At 39.1% G+C, this 12,529-nt stretch overlaps 1 protein-coding gene across 7 annotated transcripts in view; it reads right to left on the reverse strand.

The window, feature by feature from the left end:
- AAK1 (AP2 associated kinase 1) overlaps positions 1-12,529 on the reverse strand; it is a 139,625-nt gene that overhangs the window by 31,125 nt on the left and 95,971 nt on the right. For 4 of the 7 annotated variants that reach the window (XM_081156684.1, XM_081156683.1, XM_081156682.1 and 1 more), the window contains 4 exons: positions 10,436-10,708; positions 5,771-6,003; positions 4,321-4,478; positions 2,410-2,514 (listed from right to left, as the gene is read on the reverse strand). In XM_081156684.1, the coding sequence (XP_081012810.1) occupies positions 2,410-2,514; positions 4,321-4,478; positions 5,771-6,003; positions 10,436-10,708 (769 nt within the window). The remainder of the gene's footprint in view (positions 1-2,409; positions 2,515-4,320; positions 4,479-5,770; positions 6,004-10,435; positions 10,709-12,529) is intronic. The other 3 variants (XM_081156685.1, XM_081156681.1, XM_081156687.1) reach the window with 1 other exon arrangement.

The raw sequence follows: 12,529 nt of genomic DNA on the forward strand, positions 1-12,529 counted from the left end.
AATATATGATATATGATGAGCTCCTACTAATAAATAAGAACAAAATGAGCGTAGAACATTAAAAAAATGCAAAGGACACAAATAATACAAATCCCAAAAGAAAGAAAAATGGCCAGTAAACAATGTCCTCTGCCTACAATCTCTGAGCTGAGCTGGGTGGGGAAATGGGAAGAAAATTACTATCACTTACTGTTGATGGAAATAAAATTTGTAGAGCATTCTTGAAGTGCAATTTGGAAATATGTACCCAAAGCCTTAAAATATATCTTTTGATTAAGCTAATAATCTCCTAGAAGTTGTCTTAAAGAAACTGTAAAAGATATAAACAAAAATTTAGCTTCAAGAATGTTTACATGGTAAAAAATTACTGATAACCTAAATATTCATCAAAGGAGATATTAAATATAATGTTACTATCCTATTAAGAATCATGTTGTAGATTACTATTTATTGACACAGAAAACTACTAATTCCCATAGAATGTTTATAAAATGAATAACAAACTGGACGATAATAGCCCAAAACAAAAACTGCAGAGGCTGGACATATTATAACAATGCAATTAAAATATATGCAAAGTAACTCTTGGTTAAAGAAGAAATCAAAACTGTAATTTAAAAACATCCATAAAATGAGACTAAGAGAGCATTACATATCAAATATTATGGAATGACAGCCAAAGTTCTAATCAGAAATAAATTTATGAGGTTAGAAAAACTAGTAACACACCTAAAGAGAGCAAGAATAAAGAATATATAAGGTTAAAAGCAGAAATTAATCAATATAATTAAAAAGATCAATTTTAGAAGTATATCAAATTCCATTTCCTACAAATATATTCAAAATCTCACTCATGCCCATTGCTGAGGAATTTATAATAGTAAAACACTAACATCAAATTAATGTTTAAAAAAGAGATACTTAGTTAAATACATTAAGATATATCCATATAAAGGAATTTAATGCAGGTGGTTTTTTTTAAGTTTTAGTTTTATTTATTATTATTATTATTATTTTAAAATATATCTTTATTGATTTCATAGAGAGGAAAGGAGAGGGATAGAGAGAGAGAAACATCAATGATGAGAGAGTCACTGACCAGCTGCCTCCTGCACGCCCCCGACTGGGGATCGAGTCCTCAACCCGGGCATGTGCCCTGACCGGGAATTGAACCCCAATCGCCTGGATCCTGGGTCGAAGCTCAACTGCTGAGCGACGCCCAGCCTGGCTAATGCAGATATTTTTAAAGTTATATTTTAGGAGCTTCTTTAATAATATGGAGGAAACATGCCAGATTTATTAGGTAAAATAAACAGGTTTTAAAATATGACTATAAAGACATACATTAGAGTTTTAAGCTAAGGTCTAAAACTGTGTACAAAATTATGGTCACTTGTATTTTCATGAGGGAGATCTGTAAGATTCATTAGATTCACAAAGATATCTCTCTGTGTTCCTAAAAAGGTTAAATGTCACTAACACACTTCAAAATAATATCTCTGCTAATTTCTCAGTGGTGAGATCATGGGGATTTTAACATTCTTCCCTACGCTTTTCTATAAATTACTAACTTTTATATTAAAAATATGTATAACTTTGGCATGGCCAGTGTGGCTCAGTGGTTGGAGCATTGGCCCTCACACTGAAGGGTTGTGGGTTCAGTTCCCAGTCAGGGTGCATACCTGGGTTGCAGGTTCAATCCCCAGCCCCAGTTAGGCCATGTGGGAGGGGCAACCAGTCTATGTGTCTCTCTCACATCAACGTTTCTCTCTCTCTCTCTTCCTCTTCGTGTGTCTGTGTCTCTCTCTCCCCTTCTCCCCCCTTCCTTCCACTCTCTCTAAAAAGCAATGGAAGAAATATTCTTGGTGAGGATTAACAAAAAAAATTTTTTCTAAATATATATATTTAAAAATATGTATAATTTTTACTACTAAAGAGGAAAGTTCACTTATTATTGCTTCCATAACTTTAAAAAAGTCTCACTTAAAAAGATACCTCCTTCCCTGTAAGCGTGCACACACACACACACAAATACAGCTTAGCAGAGTCTCAGATATAGGACAGAACATCTAATTCTTAAAATTTTTCAAGTTATTCCCAAGAACCTAAGCAATTACAAGAGATTAACAGTGTGATGTTCCTCAAATTTAGAAACATTTGCTTAAAACATGTCCATGGACTAGATAGAACAGATCCTGTATTTTACTGCCAAGTCATTGTCATTTTAATTGAAAGTGATTCTAGATCTTTCTATCTTTTTTATTGGAAATATTTTGAATAAAGGAAAATATAAGTTACCACCAGGATCTGGGGCTCGTTGGCCTGCTAGTTACCAGTGAAGTGGAAAACAGTGTAAGGTGACGAGAGTGAGTCTGGGTTTCACTCTTGTTAGGTGTTTCACATACTAACCGGTTCCAGCGGAAAACGAAGAAGTGGCAAAAGCATCACTTTGGGTTGATTGAAAACCTGGGATCAAACTCTCAGCTGAGCCTCCAAGTTTCTCAGGATGTTTGCCTGGAGGGACAAACCACCACTCAGTTCACTCCAGCAGAATCCCAGGACCCATCCCCAGGGCACTCTCTGAACTGACTTCTAGACTTGACTCCTTTTTTACTGCATTATGCTGACACCTCAGCCATTCAGAGGCCCTTGTGTAGTCACTGCAATAACTGAGAGAATCGCTGAGAAATGGAAGGAGGTAAGAATCAAAAGAGAGAGCATATCAGTTTTGCAAGAGGAAAAGAGTTCTGAAGATTGGCTGCACCAACCACAATGTAAATGTTAACACTACTGAACTGTACACTTAAGAATGGTTAAGATGGTAATTTCTGTTTGTACATTTTACCACAATTAAAATTAATAAATAAAAGAGATAGTTAGAGGTGAAGCCCCAAAGCTGAAGCACATTACTCTGAGTAGAATGCCTCTAGCCCTCACTCAACCTATTTATTTTTAAATAATTATAATGAGTTTGACTGTCTGTGTTCCATGTTGGAAGCAGTTTAGAAAAGCAATTGAGAAGAGGGAGTGGTGGAGATGCCAGTAGTGAGAGGCTGTGAGGGACAGGCACAATGACAGCAGCTTAAATGTGAAAGCCAACAGCTGAACAAGAAAGGCACGAAAGTATTAAAAATAGACACAAGAATTAAAAATATTTGGGCAAGTCACTTAATTGAGTGTAAAAATACTAGTTTTCAATAGTCCTAAAGGTATTTATTTTATAGTCTAGAACAATAATTGTCACACATAACTTTTTTTTTAATCCTCACCTTAGGATATGCTTTTATCGATTTAAAGAGAGAGAAAGGGAGGGAGGGAGAGGGAGAGGGAGAAGGGGAGGGGGAGGGGGAGGGGAGGGAGGGGAAGAGAGGAACATCAATTGGTCACCTCTGGTACGTGCCCTGACCAGGAATCAAACCCAAAACCTTTTGGTGTATGGAACAATGCTCCAACCGAGCCACCTGGCCAGGATTGGCACACATAACAATGAAATAATTTGAAAATGAGTCATCAAAAAAGTTAAACCCTATGCCCTCTCTTATGTTTGAAAAGGCAAAAAAGCAATACAAATTTTTAAAAGATATTTACAAAATACTAGGTAAAGCTATAATGTTTGGTCAAAATACTCTTGGTTCTGATCATGCCCTTACCCTGTGTTCTTGTCTACACTGAGATACTCTTATTTGGACTGTATCATATTGTAGAATTTTCCTAGAGTTTGTGTTGCTGTTTTCCAAAGTGTGAGTCTGTGTGTTTCCTGCCTTACAAATTAGACTGTGGGTTTGCAAGTAGAAATGGCATCTTCTATTTATTTGATCTCAACAGTAATACAGAACTCTAATTATAGTCAAAGATTCAGTTTCTCTATGAGGGCACACTCTCATGGGTAGGCAGTTATAACTTCCTGAGACAATAAACCCACTTAGGACTAGGGAACCATAGCATTCCTACAAGAAGTGACCATGTGTGACACTCTCATCCCTATCTATGGTACCCAATGTTTCCTAAAAGTTTACCCTTCTCCTTGCTGCCACCTACAACAGACCAGGATTTCTTGAGGATGAAGACTTCAGTGCTCTGATAAAAATACAAATTGATGTGCATTCAAACTTCAAAATCACATTGCAAGGTATAAAAATGACAAATCACTATACTGTATGCCTGAAACTAATATAACCAATACAAGATTATAGTATACCACCTATATTTGAATACAATAAATAAATAAATAAATAAATAAAACCTTTGAGGGACCCAAGCCTATAATTTTACATGCATACGCCTCTAGAGCCAAGAATCACAAAGACACCAATTACTCACCTTCCCCCAGTTTGGCAAAGTCCTTGTTTAGCAGTTCTTCAGCTGTGAGTTTGGAGAAATTGTCATCATCGAAGGGATTCCATGTAGAACCTTCTGAAGGATTATAAACGTTTTGCTGGGAGGTTCGAGGAGAGCCTGATGGAGTGGTAGTTGCAGACCTAGGTAGGTTCCATCCCCCACGAAATAAAAAGATATATAAAAGTTGAAAAGGGTCAACTTATTTTCTCTTTGTTTCAAGATCAAATTCCATTCAGAGTCAAACCATTATTTCCCACAGTGGTTTCTAAAAGGGCTTTCCACGGCAACTGGACAGTTTCCACAGACCCCTTTTCTGCTGTGTAAAATAAATGCCTCCATTTCCTTCATGATTCACTATCTCCCACTACTTTAATTTCTTGCTTAGATTTTTGGTATTGTCTGCAAGCCCTTTCAATTCAAAATCCCAAAACAACTTATTCTTAGGCTTGTGCATCTTATGGTGCCCACAGTAACCCACAATAATGGACCCCGGAGAGCAGGGACTGATGCCTGTTCAAGCTGCCTCCCATCTGTTGGATCTAGGATGCATGGAAATGTGGTCACCACCACAGTTAAAGAGAAATAAAGATAGTTCGCACTATCTTGTGCTTCTAGTTATCATTGCTTAATTTTATTCTAAGTTTCTCTTGATGCCCTTTACATTTAGCTAATGATTTAAAGCTTTTTAACTTTAGAGTGCATGGTTCCAAGAAAGCTGAGGACCTGAAATTGCATTTACTCCACACTCACTGCAATCTAGTTCAGGCCCAAAGGCAGTCACTGGATTTACAAAGGTTGATTAAGACATAATCCTTGTTTTGGAGGAACTCTCAGGCTAGGTCAGCTAGACATACTCATATAGACATACACATAAATAAAGATAATACAATGTGATACATGCACAACAAATTATAAATGACACCAGAGGAAGGGTCAAAGGAAAGGTAACCTCTGACATGGATCTTGATGAATAAATAAGCATTTCCTTGGTGGACAAGGAGGACAGTATAGTTAAGGGAGAGGGCACAGGATGAACAAAGCACTTATGAAGACAGAGAATGACAAGTCCACCAATGTGATACAATAGGCCTTGGTCTGTTAACCAATGAGTTCAGATATTATCTCACAGGCAATGGGAAACCAATGAAAGATTTTCAGCATGAAAATATGGTCAGATCAAGAGTTTAGAAAATACTCTGTAAAGCATGGAATAGATGAGAGAATGGAAACAGTGAGGCAAGCAGGAAATTATTTCTTAAGATCAGTATGGTTTATGTACTACAGGCAAACTCAGTTTCTTATTAAACACAGATGCACACCCCTACATATACATCTACACACATCTACATACATATGCAAAGAATCACACAGTAACAGCCCTCGGCATACCTTGCCCACAAAGTAAGAAGAATAAAGGAGAAGCATCACATACTTGGACTTATTGAGACTGGCCTCGGCTGCAGCTGCCTGGAGCAGCTGGGTTGATTTGCTGGCAGGGACCCCAAAGACTGCGCTGTGGGTGACGTCACTGAGAATCCGCCTGTGTCCAGCACGTTGGGTCTTGGGGGATGATGGAGGAGTGAGAGATCCGAGTTTCTGTCCCTGGACAGCAGGAGGAGGGGTTGTCTGAACTGTTGGCTGTTGTCTTACTGGGGCTTGAATCTGCTAGGAAGAGAGATAAAAAATGTCCCACAACAAAGGAAAAAGGAAAAACAAACAGATAAGCATAACCAAAAATGCCAAAAGAGAGCTAACATAGAACTTAAATGGCCGAGTTTATCAATAACACTCAGAAAGAAAGAAAAACTAGGCTTTCACAACCTGAACTGCAACTTTGGGGCTGATACCAACACAAATTTATCTGGTACTTATACAGAAATTTCAATGTTCATCAGCAACAATATACAGGGTAACTACATGCAAGTTAGCCCAGAGCATAAGACTACAGAAGCTATTTCTAGCTCTAAAGATCTAGAACATATCCTAAAGGACCACTTTCTGCCTCTGGGATCACATCTCCAAATGGCAGGCTTGAGAACTCTACAACCACCATCAGAAGCCAAACCTTCAGCTAAAATTAGAGCGGAATGATTTCCACTAAGAGAAAACTGACTCTCTGACATAGCTCAGACTATTAGGAATAAGTTAGGTAGAATTCCATTGTGATTAATAAATGGGAGAGATTTTTTTGTTTCGTTGTTAACACTATTTCACTGAAAGGATGGGTCTACAAGATTCTGTCTGTGGCAGCCTGAGAAAATGTACAGTACTGGGGCAGTGGGATTAACTTGTTTTAACTGTCAGTTTGGAAATGGCATTAAAGAACTAGATAGAGAATATAATAAAGAAAAAAAAAATTAAAGCCCTTGATGATTATTGAATGTCAACTGTAACTGAAAAATTAAAAAAAGTTTTAAATAAAATAAATGTAAAAAAAATGCCCTTGATGATAATTGAGTTAATAACACAGAACCCTTGAGATGTGAGCCATTTTCAGGACGGAGGACAAACTGTCACCACAAAAAAACAAACAGGTGGGAACATCCTTGTGGTCACATGGTTAATCTTTAAGCATAAGTCATAATCTGCAAAGTGCTATGTCAAGAAAATGAACGAAAAATGTTAAGAAGGCCATCTAACACGTTTCCTTAATTCTACCAATCCAGAGATAAAATTACTTAAACATTAAATGCCTCAGATATTTATCCCTTCCCTCCAGTTTCTCATCTCTGCTTAAAGCTGCTTCTCCATCCTGCAGCTCAGTCCCCAAATTCTGTATCTTCAAGGGTAGGTCCTGAGAAAGGTTAGGGAAACTAGAGTGTATAGCTACTTGGGTCAGGATGCTGACAATCTGGAATTTTCTGTCCTTACATTGACTCAGACTTTGAATTTTGCTGAGACAGGCTATATGCATGTGTGAGTACACAGTCACTTCACCAATAGGCTGAATGATACAATATAAGGCTGTAGTATCAATCAAACTATGCTTAGAGGGTCAAGAGGCTGACTGCACCTCTGAGGGAGGAGCAGAGTGCTCTGTGAAGAAGACCAGAGCTCCAGCTTCACAACCTCCTTCAGGGGTCCAGGGCTACAAGAGCCAGCTGAAAGCCAGTATCCAAAGGCACCAGGAAAGCTTTAAGGACAGAACTAGATTTGCTTATTTCTTGGAGTTTGCCATTCATTACTCTGAAAAGGGTACTTAACTGTTGAGTCCTTTTAATTTGAAGAGTCTAGACTACCTGGAGAACATTTCCCCTCCTCTTACACACAAGAGGTACCTATATTCAGCACAATGAAGAACTGATGCTTCCACCGTGAGGACACCTTACCCTAACATAGTAATCTACTAATACAAACCAGCTCCAATCTGTTCACTATTCCTCACTATGACCCTGTCAGGCAGACAGTTTTATTTCCATTTCAAATCTAAAAATGTGAGACTTGAAAGGGACCTAAGGGAACACAGATTCCAACTCCCTCACTTTAGAGATGAGACCAAGGCCCCCTGAGGCTAAGTGCTCACCCATGGTCACAGGGTCAATTGAGGAGAGAATCCATGTTTTTTGTTTTTTAGGTTTTTTAAAAATATATCTTTATTGATTTCAGAGAGAAGAAGGGAGAGGGACAGAGAGACAGAAACATCAATGATGAGAGAGTCATCATCGATCAGCTGCCTCCTGCAAGCCTCTGACTGGGGATCGAGCCCGCAACCCAGGCATGTGCCCTGACCAGGAATCGAACCGCAACCTCCTGGATCCTAGGTCAATGCTCAACTGCTGAGCCACGCCCCGCAGGGCAGAATCCATGTTTTTTTATTGCAATTCAGAACTCTTTTTTCTGCATTATGATGCCTCCTCATCCAAAGATAGAAGTAGGAAGGGGGAGGAGAGAGACACAGACCACAGGGGAAGGAGAAGCAAAGCAGATTCAGATATCCATTTTACTAAAGATTTGTTTTAAAAAACAAAACACAGAATTAAAAGTAGTACAATCACATCAAGAAATGTAAGAATATAGATAAGAAGGGGGGAAACCACCCATACTGCCATTCCATCACTCTAATACTGCTGTTCTTACCTTTTTGGTATCTTATATTTAAATCTCTTTTCAAGTACATACTGTTCCCATAATTTCACATCTCTTTAACATTATCTCATGAGCGTTTTCATACTGTTGTACAACTTTATAACCATGATTTTTAACGGCTGCAGTTGGGTTCTTGAACGAGTTAGGCTGCTTCCATTCTTTTGGCTATTATTAATAAGACAGCCATAGACATCTATGGCACAGGGCCATTTTCCTTTGCAGATTACTGCTTTAAGATGGCTGTAGTGTATACTTTACATTCACTCACTTGCTTCTCTACGTAAGTCCTGCCAAGGGTCATTGGAGAAAGAGATGGTCAAAGCTGGGAAGCTCTGTGGCTCCTGGCATAAGCATGTTCTGCTCCTGTGCCCTCTCCATCCCCTTAACTAACTACCACTGAGCAAAGCATTTTTTCATCCAAGGAACATGAAGAAGGTTCATAATTCATTCCCAAGAGAGAGATAGTTTGGTCCAGGGAAAGCAGAGAAAACCTCATAAGAAGTGTCCTCAGAGGCAGTTGATCATCTCATCCCCCTGGATGAGCATCTGTTATTATTATCACCCTGAACACAGATCAGGACTCTGTTCTGGTCCCAGCTCTGCAGCTGTGTGTCTTGGGTAATGATTTTCTAGGCTGGGCCTCAGTTTCCAAGTCCATTAAATGAGGGAACTGGACTAGATAATTAAGATCTCAACTAACTACATCATACAATAATTTTTTAAAAGTCCCTTTTCACTTAATAGGAGGAACTTCATCTCTTGTTAAAAATACTGAGAACTAGCTATCTACCTTATGCCTGCAGGAAGACAGAGTTGTTTCAGAAACCAATATATAAAGACACTGAACACACACTTAACTGAAACTTTGAACACACACTTAACTGAAACTTACAGAAGACAATCTATTTATAGCACTTCCTGTGCAAGGAATGTATGTTTTCTGGCTTAAGATGGGTGACAAAACTCTATTAGAAATCAATCCTCATAAAGATGGTTTCCTACTTTTCCTTTGTTTGTCTAGTAGTTGGACTTCCCCGGGAATAAGAGAGTAGCTGTGATACTCTATAGGCTGGATACGTAAAATGCCTTTTTCTATCACTATAAAATTATCTATCACTCTCACTCGGAAAACTCTGAGTACAGAATTAAGGGCACTTATTAAAGACCAGCGCACAGCATGACAGAGAGTGCCGAAACAGCGGGGCCAATTAGGAGAACACACAGGGAGTCTGACGCTGTACTCAGCCATTAGCTAAAAGTGGACATGCCCAAGTTCTAAACTGACAAGGTGGCTAGAACAACACTGAGATACTCTGGTGTCCAGAGGGATCAGACCATGGCAAACGGTCCCAGGCAAGCAGCCCCCCTTGAAGGGTGCTGTACGGTACACTTAATTGAGGTGATCAGTAATGTTGTCCAACACAAAGAATAAACACAACGCCGTCAGGCCTCAGGGTAAATGTTGGGGCTCACATGAACTTCCAAAGACAGAAAAGGCCACAATGGTCAAACTGCCCCCTGAAGAAGGGAAAGGGACTACTTCTAATCCTACCTAGACCCTTGACTGCTCAACACCAGAGGCAATGAGCAGCTCTTTCTGCCAGCCTAATTTCAAAGTAAAATAAAATGTTCACCTTCATCAGTAGCCTAGAATAACTTTTTTAAAACCTCTAAAAAACTTATATGCATATATGCATAACTCATGCACACAGACAATAGTGGGGCCTAGGGAGGGGGTGGGAGTGTGGTGGAGGGGGACAATGAGGGGAAAATAGGGACATCTATTATACTTTCAACAATAAAGATAAATTAAAAAAATAAAACAAAAACCTACCAAATACCTCATCCCATTCTTGAATATATCAAGAAAAATCAAACTTTTTAACCTCGAGGGTAGGGAATCAGCCTAGCCCTAGTCCTGAGGCCACCACACCAGCTGCTACAGCCTCCATCCCAAGCCCTCACTGCGAGCTCCTCTTCTTTTGTGCTCTGAGCCTTGGCTGACTCTTACCGCCGGCTCCTGGGCAGGGGCCGGCTGCGGGGCTGCGGCCGGCTGTGCCTGGGCCTGCTGCCCTGCTGCCACAGTGGGCTTCTGCTGCAAGGCGGCCTGCTGAGTCAGCAGCTGTTGTTGATGCAGGGTTGTGGCCAGCTGCTGCTGCTGCTGCTGCTGCTGCTGCTGCTGCTGGTAGAAGTTCTGTATCAGCTGCTGTTGAGAACTTCCTTGGGACACCACAGGGAACTGGGCGACTGGTGGTTGCTGGGTTGCTGGGTGTACTGCCTGAAACTGAGTAGGAGAAAGGGGCAAGAAATGAGAAGGTGAATAGAAGCCTGTCTTAGAATGATATTCTGAATGTCTCAGTAACAACTAAGACCAGTGCTGAAGCCAAAGGCAAAGGAAGGCAGAAGTCTTGTAACTTGGCCCTAAAACTCATGAGGGGAATCGGAGGGCATTAAGACAAACACTGCAGCACCTTGCACTCCCAGGTACCATCCACTGCACTATGCGGCCTCCTTCACTGCAGACTGGCTCCCAGGTGGGTTTCTATGCCTCACCTGAGGGTGTCCATCTCACTACACATCTGTGACTCCACACGCTGGAGTGTAACAGAAGCTGACAAATAATGTCCCTATCACAGAAGTAATGTCCCTCTTATAAAGGGATTTGGAAGTAGCTATGATTAAAATTCTTCCCTGGGTGAACAGGATGAAGCAATGAAAACCTTGAAAATACGTTAACCCAGCTATTAATTCTCTTTCTGAAAATTATTTCCCAATAGCTCTATCCTTATTAATTCTCTATCTTTAAACATTCAAAATATTCAGATTACTACACTTAATGACATTTTACTTTATATTGGTAATGAACTGCGTCATTACATTCTCTTGTAAACTTGCTAAAAATAGGGAAACTTCTTTTATGTCTTTCTACTCCCCACTAAGGACTATGTGCTAGGCACACAAATAGAGCTCAAACAGGGGTCTACTGATGAACAAAACTCAAGATCTTGTCTTTTAACATCCTAAATAGTGTTACTTCACTATAGAGCTAACTGAGAGGATAGTGTTTGCCTAATGAGGCAAAGTTAAAGGGTTAGCAAAGAAGCAGATGTCAGTAAACAGCTGCCTATTTATAATAGTAAAATGCTGGAAACAACCAAATGTCTATCAACAGGGGACTGACTGAATAAACTATCCTATATATCCTTAAAAGGGAACACTAGTTGTAAACAGGAATGAGGCTACCTCTATATATAGGATGGAGGGGACAGAATTTTGCAGATTTAACTTTGAAACTATGTAAATATTTTACGTTTCCACAAAACAAAATTTAAAAATCAATAACTAATCATCAGAAGCAAAATGAAGCAAAGAAACTCGTATCAAAGTAAGAGCCAAACTCCCCAGAAAATAATGTGCCAAACATTCTAAGGGTAAAGAAGGCAAAGAAATCTTAAAACTATTTTCAGTAATCCTATTGGTATTGTTAGCTTGAAACTATAAATCAATTAAGTAATTATGTTAATGTTATTAGGAATGAAGATTTACAGATTAGAAAAATACAAATATAAAATCCAAGAAGATAAAACAAAAATCTTATGATTACACATCTGAATTAGGAATATAAATTTGAATTCATGGTATATATTCTATTAAGAAAATAAAATATATTTCCTAACTACTGTCCACTGAAATGGTCTAAAAACAATAACCAACCCATTAGCAAGTGAGTATCACTAGCATCAAGACTGTGGTCTCTAAAGACCATTTCCATGAAAAGGAAATGAAATGGCTGATTTCAGGTTAAGGACAGAATGAACCTGTAACAGCTTGTTACACTGAAGAGCAAGGGAACCATAAAGACCAATGGAGTTGGAGCTGAAGGACCAGGAGACAATCTGAGGAGACTTCCACTGGACAAAGTTGGGACAATTTGAGCATCAAAATAAACAAAATTTTACAAACTACAATGTATGGAAACATGTCAAATGTGTTAAGTTCCATGAGTTCATGATGATACTAAACAAAAACCTCATTGTTCACCTTTGGATGATACTAAGAACAAACTCATTCTGAAACTGGTAAAAACAGGAAAAGAACCATGCAT

Source organism: Miniopterus schreibersii, assembly GCF_964146895.1.
Source record: "Miniopterus schreibersii genome assembly, chromosome: 13".
Classification (NCBI taxonomy): Eukaryota; Metazoa; Chordata; class Mammalia; order Chiroptera; family Miniopteridae; genus Miniopterus; species Miniopterus schreibersii.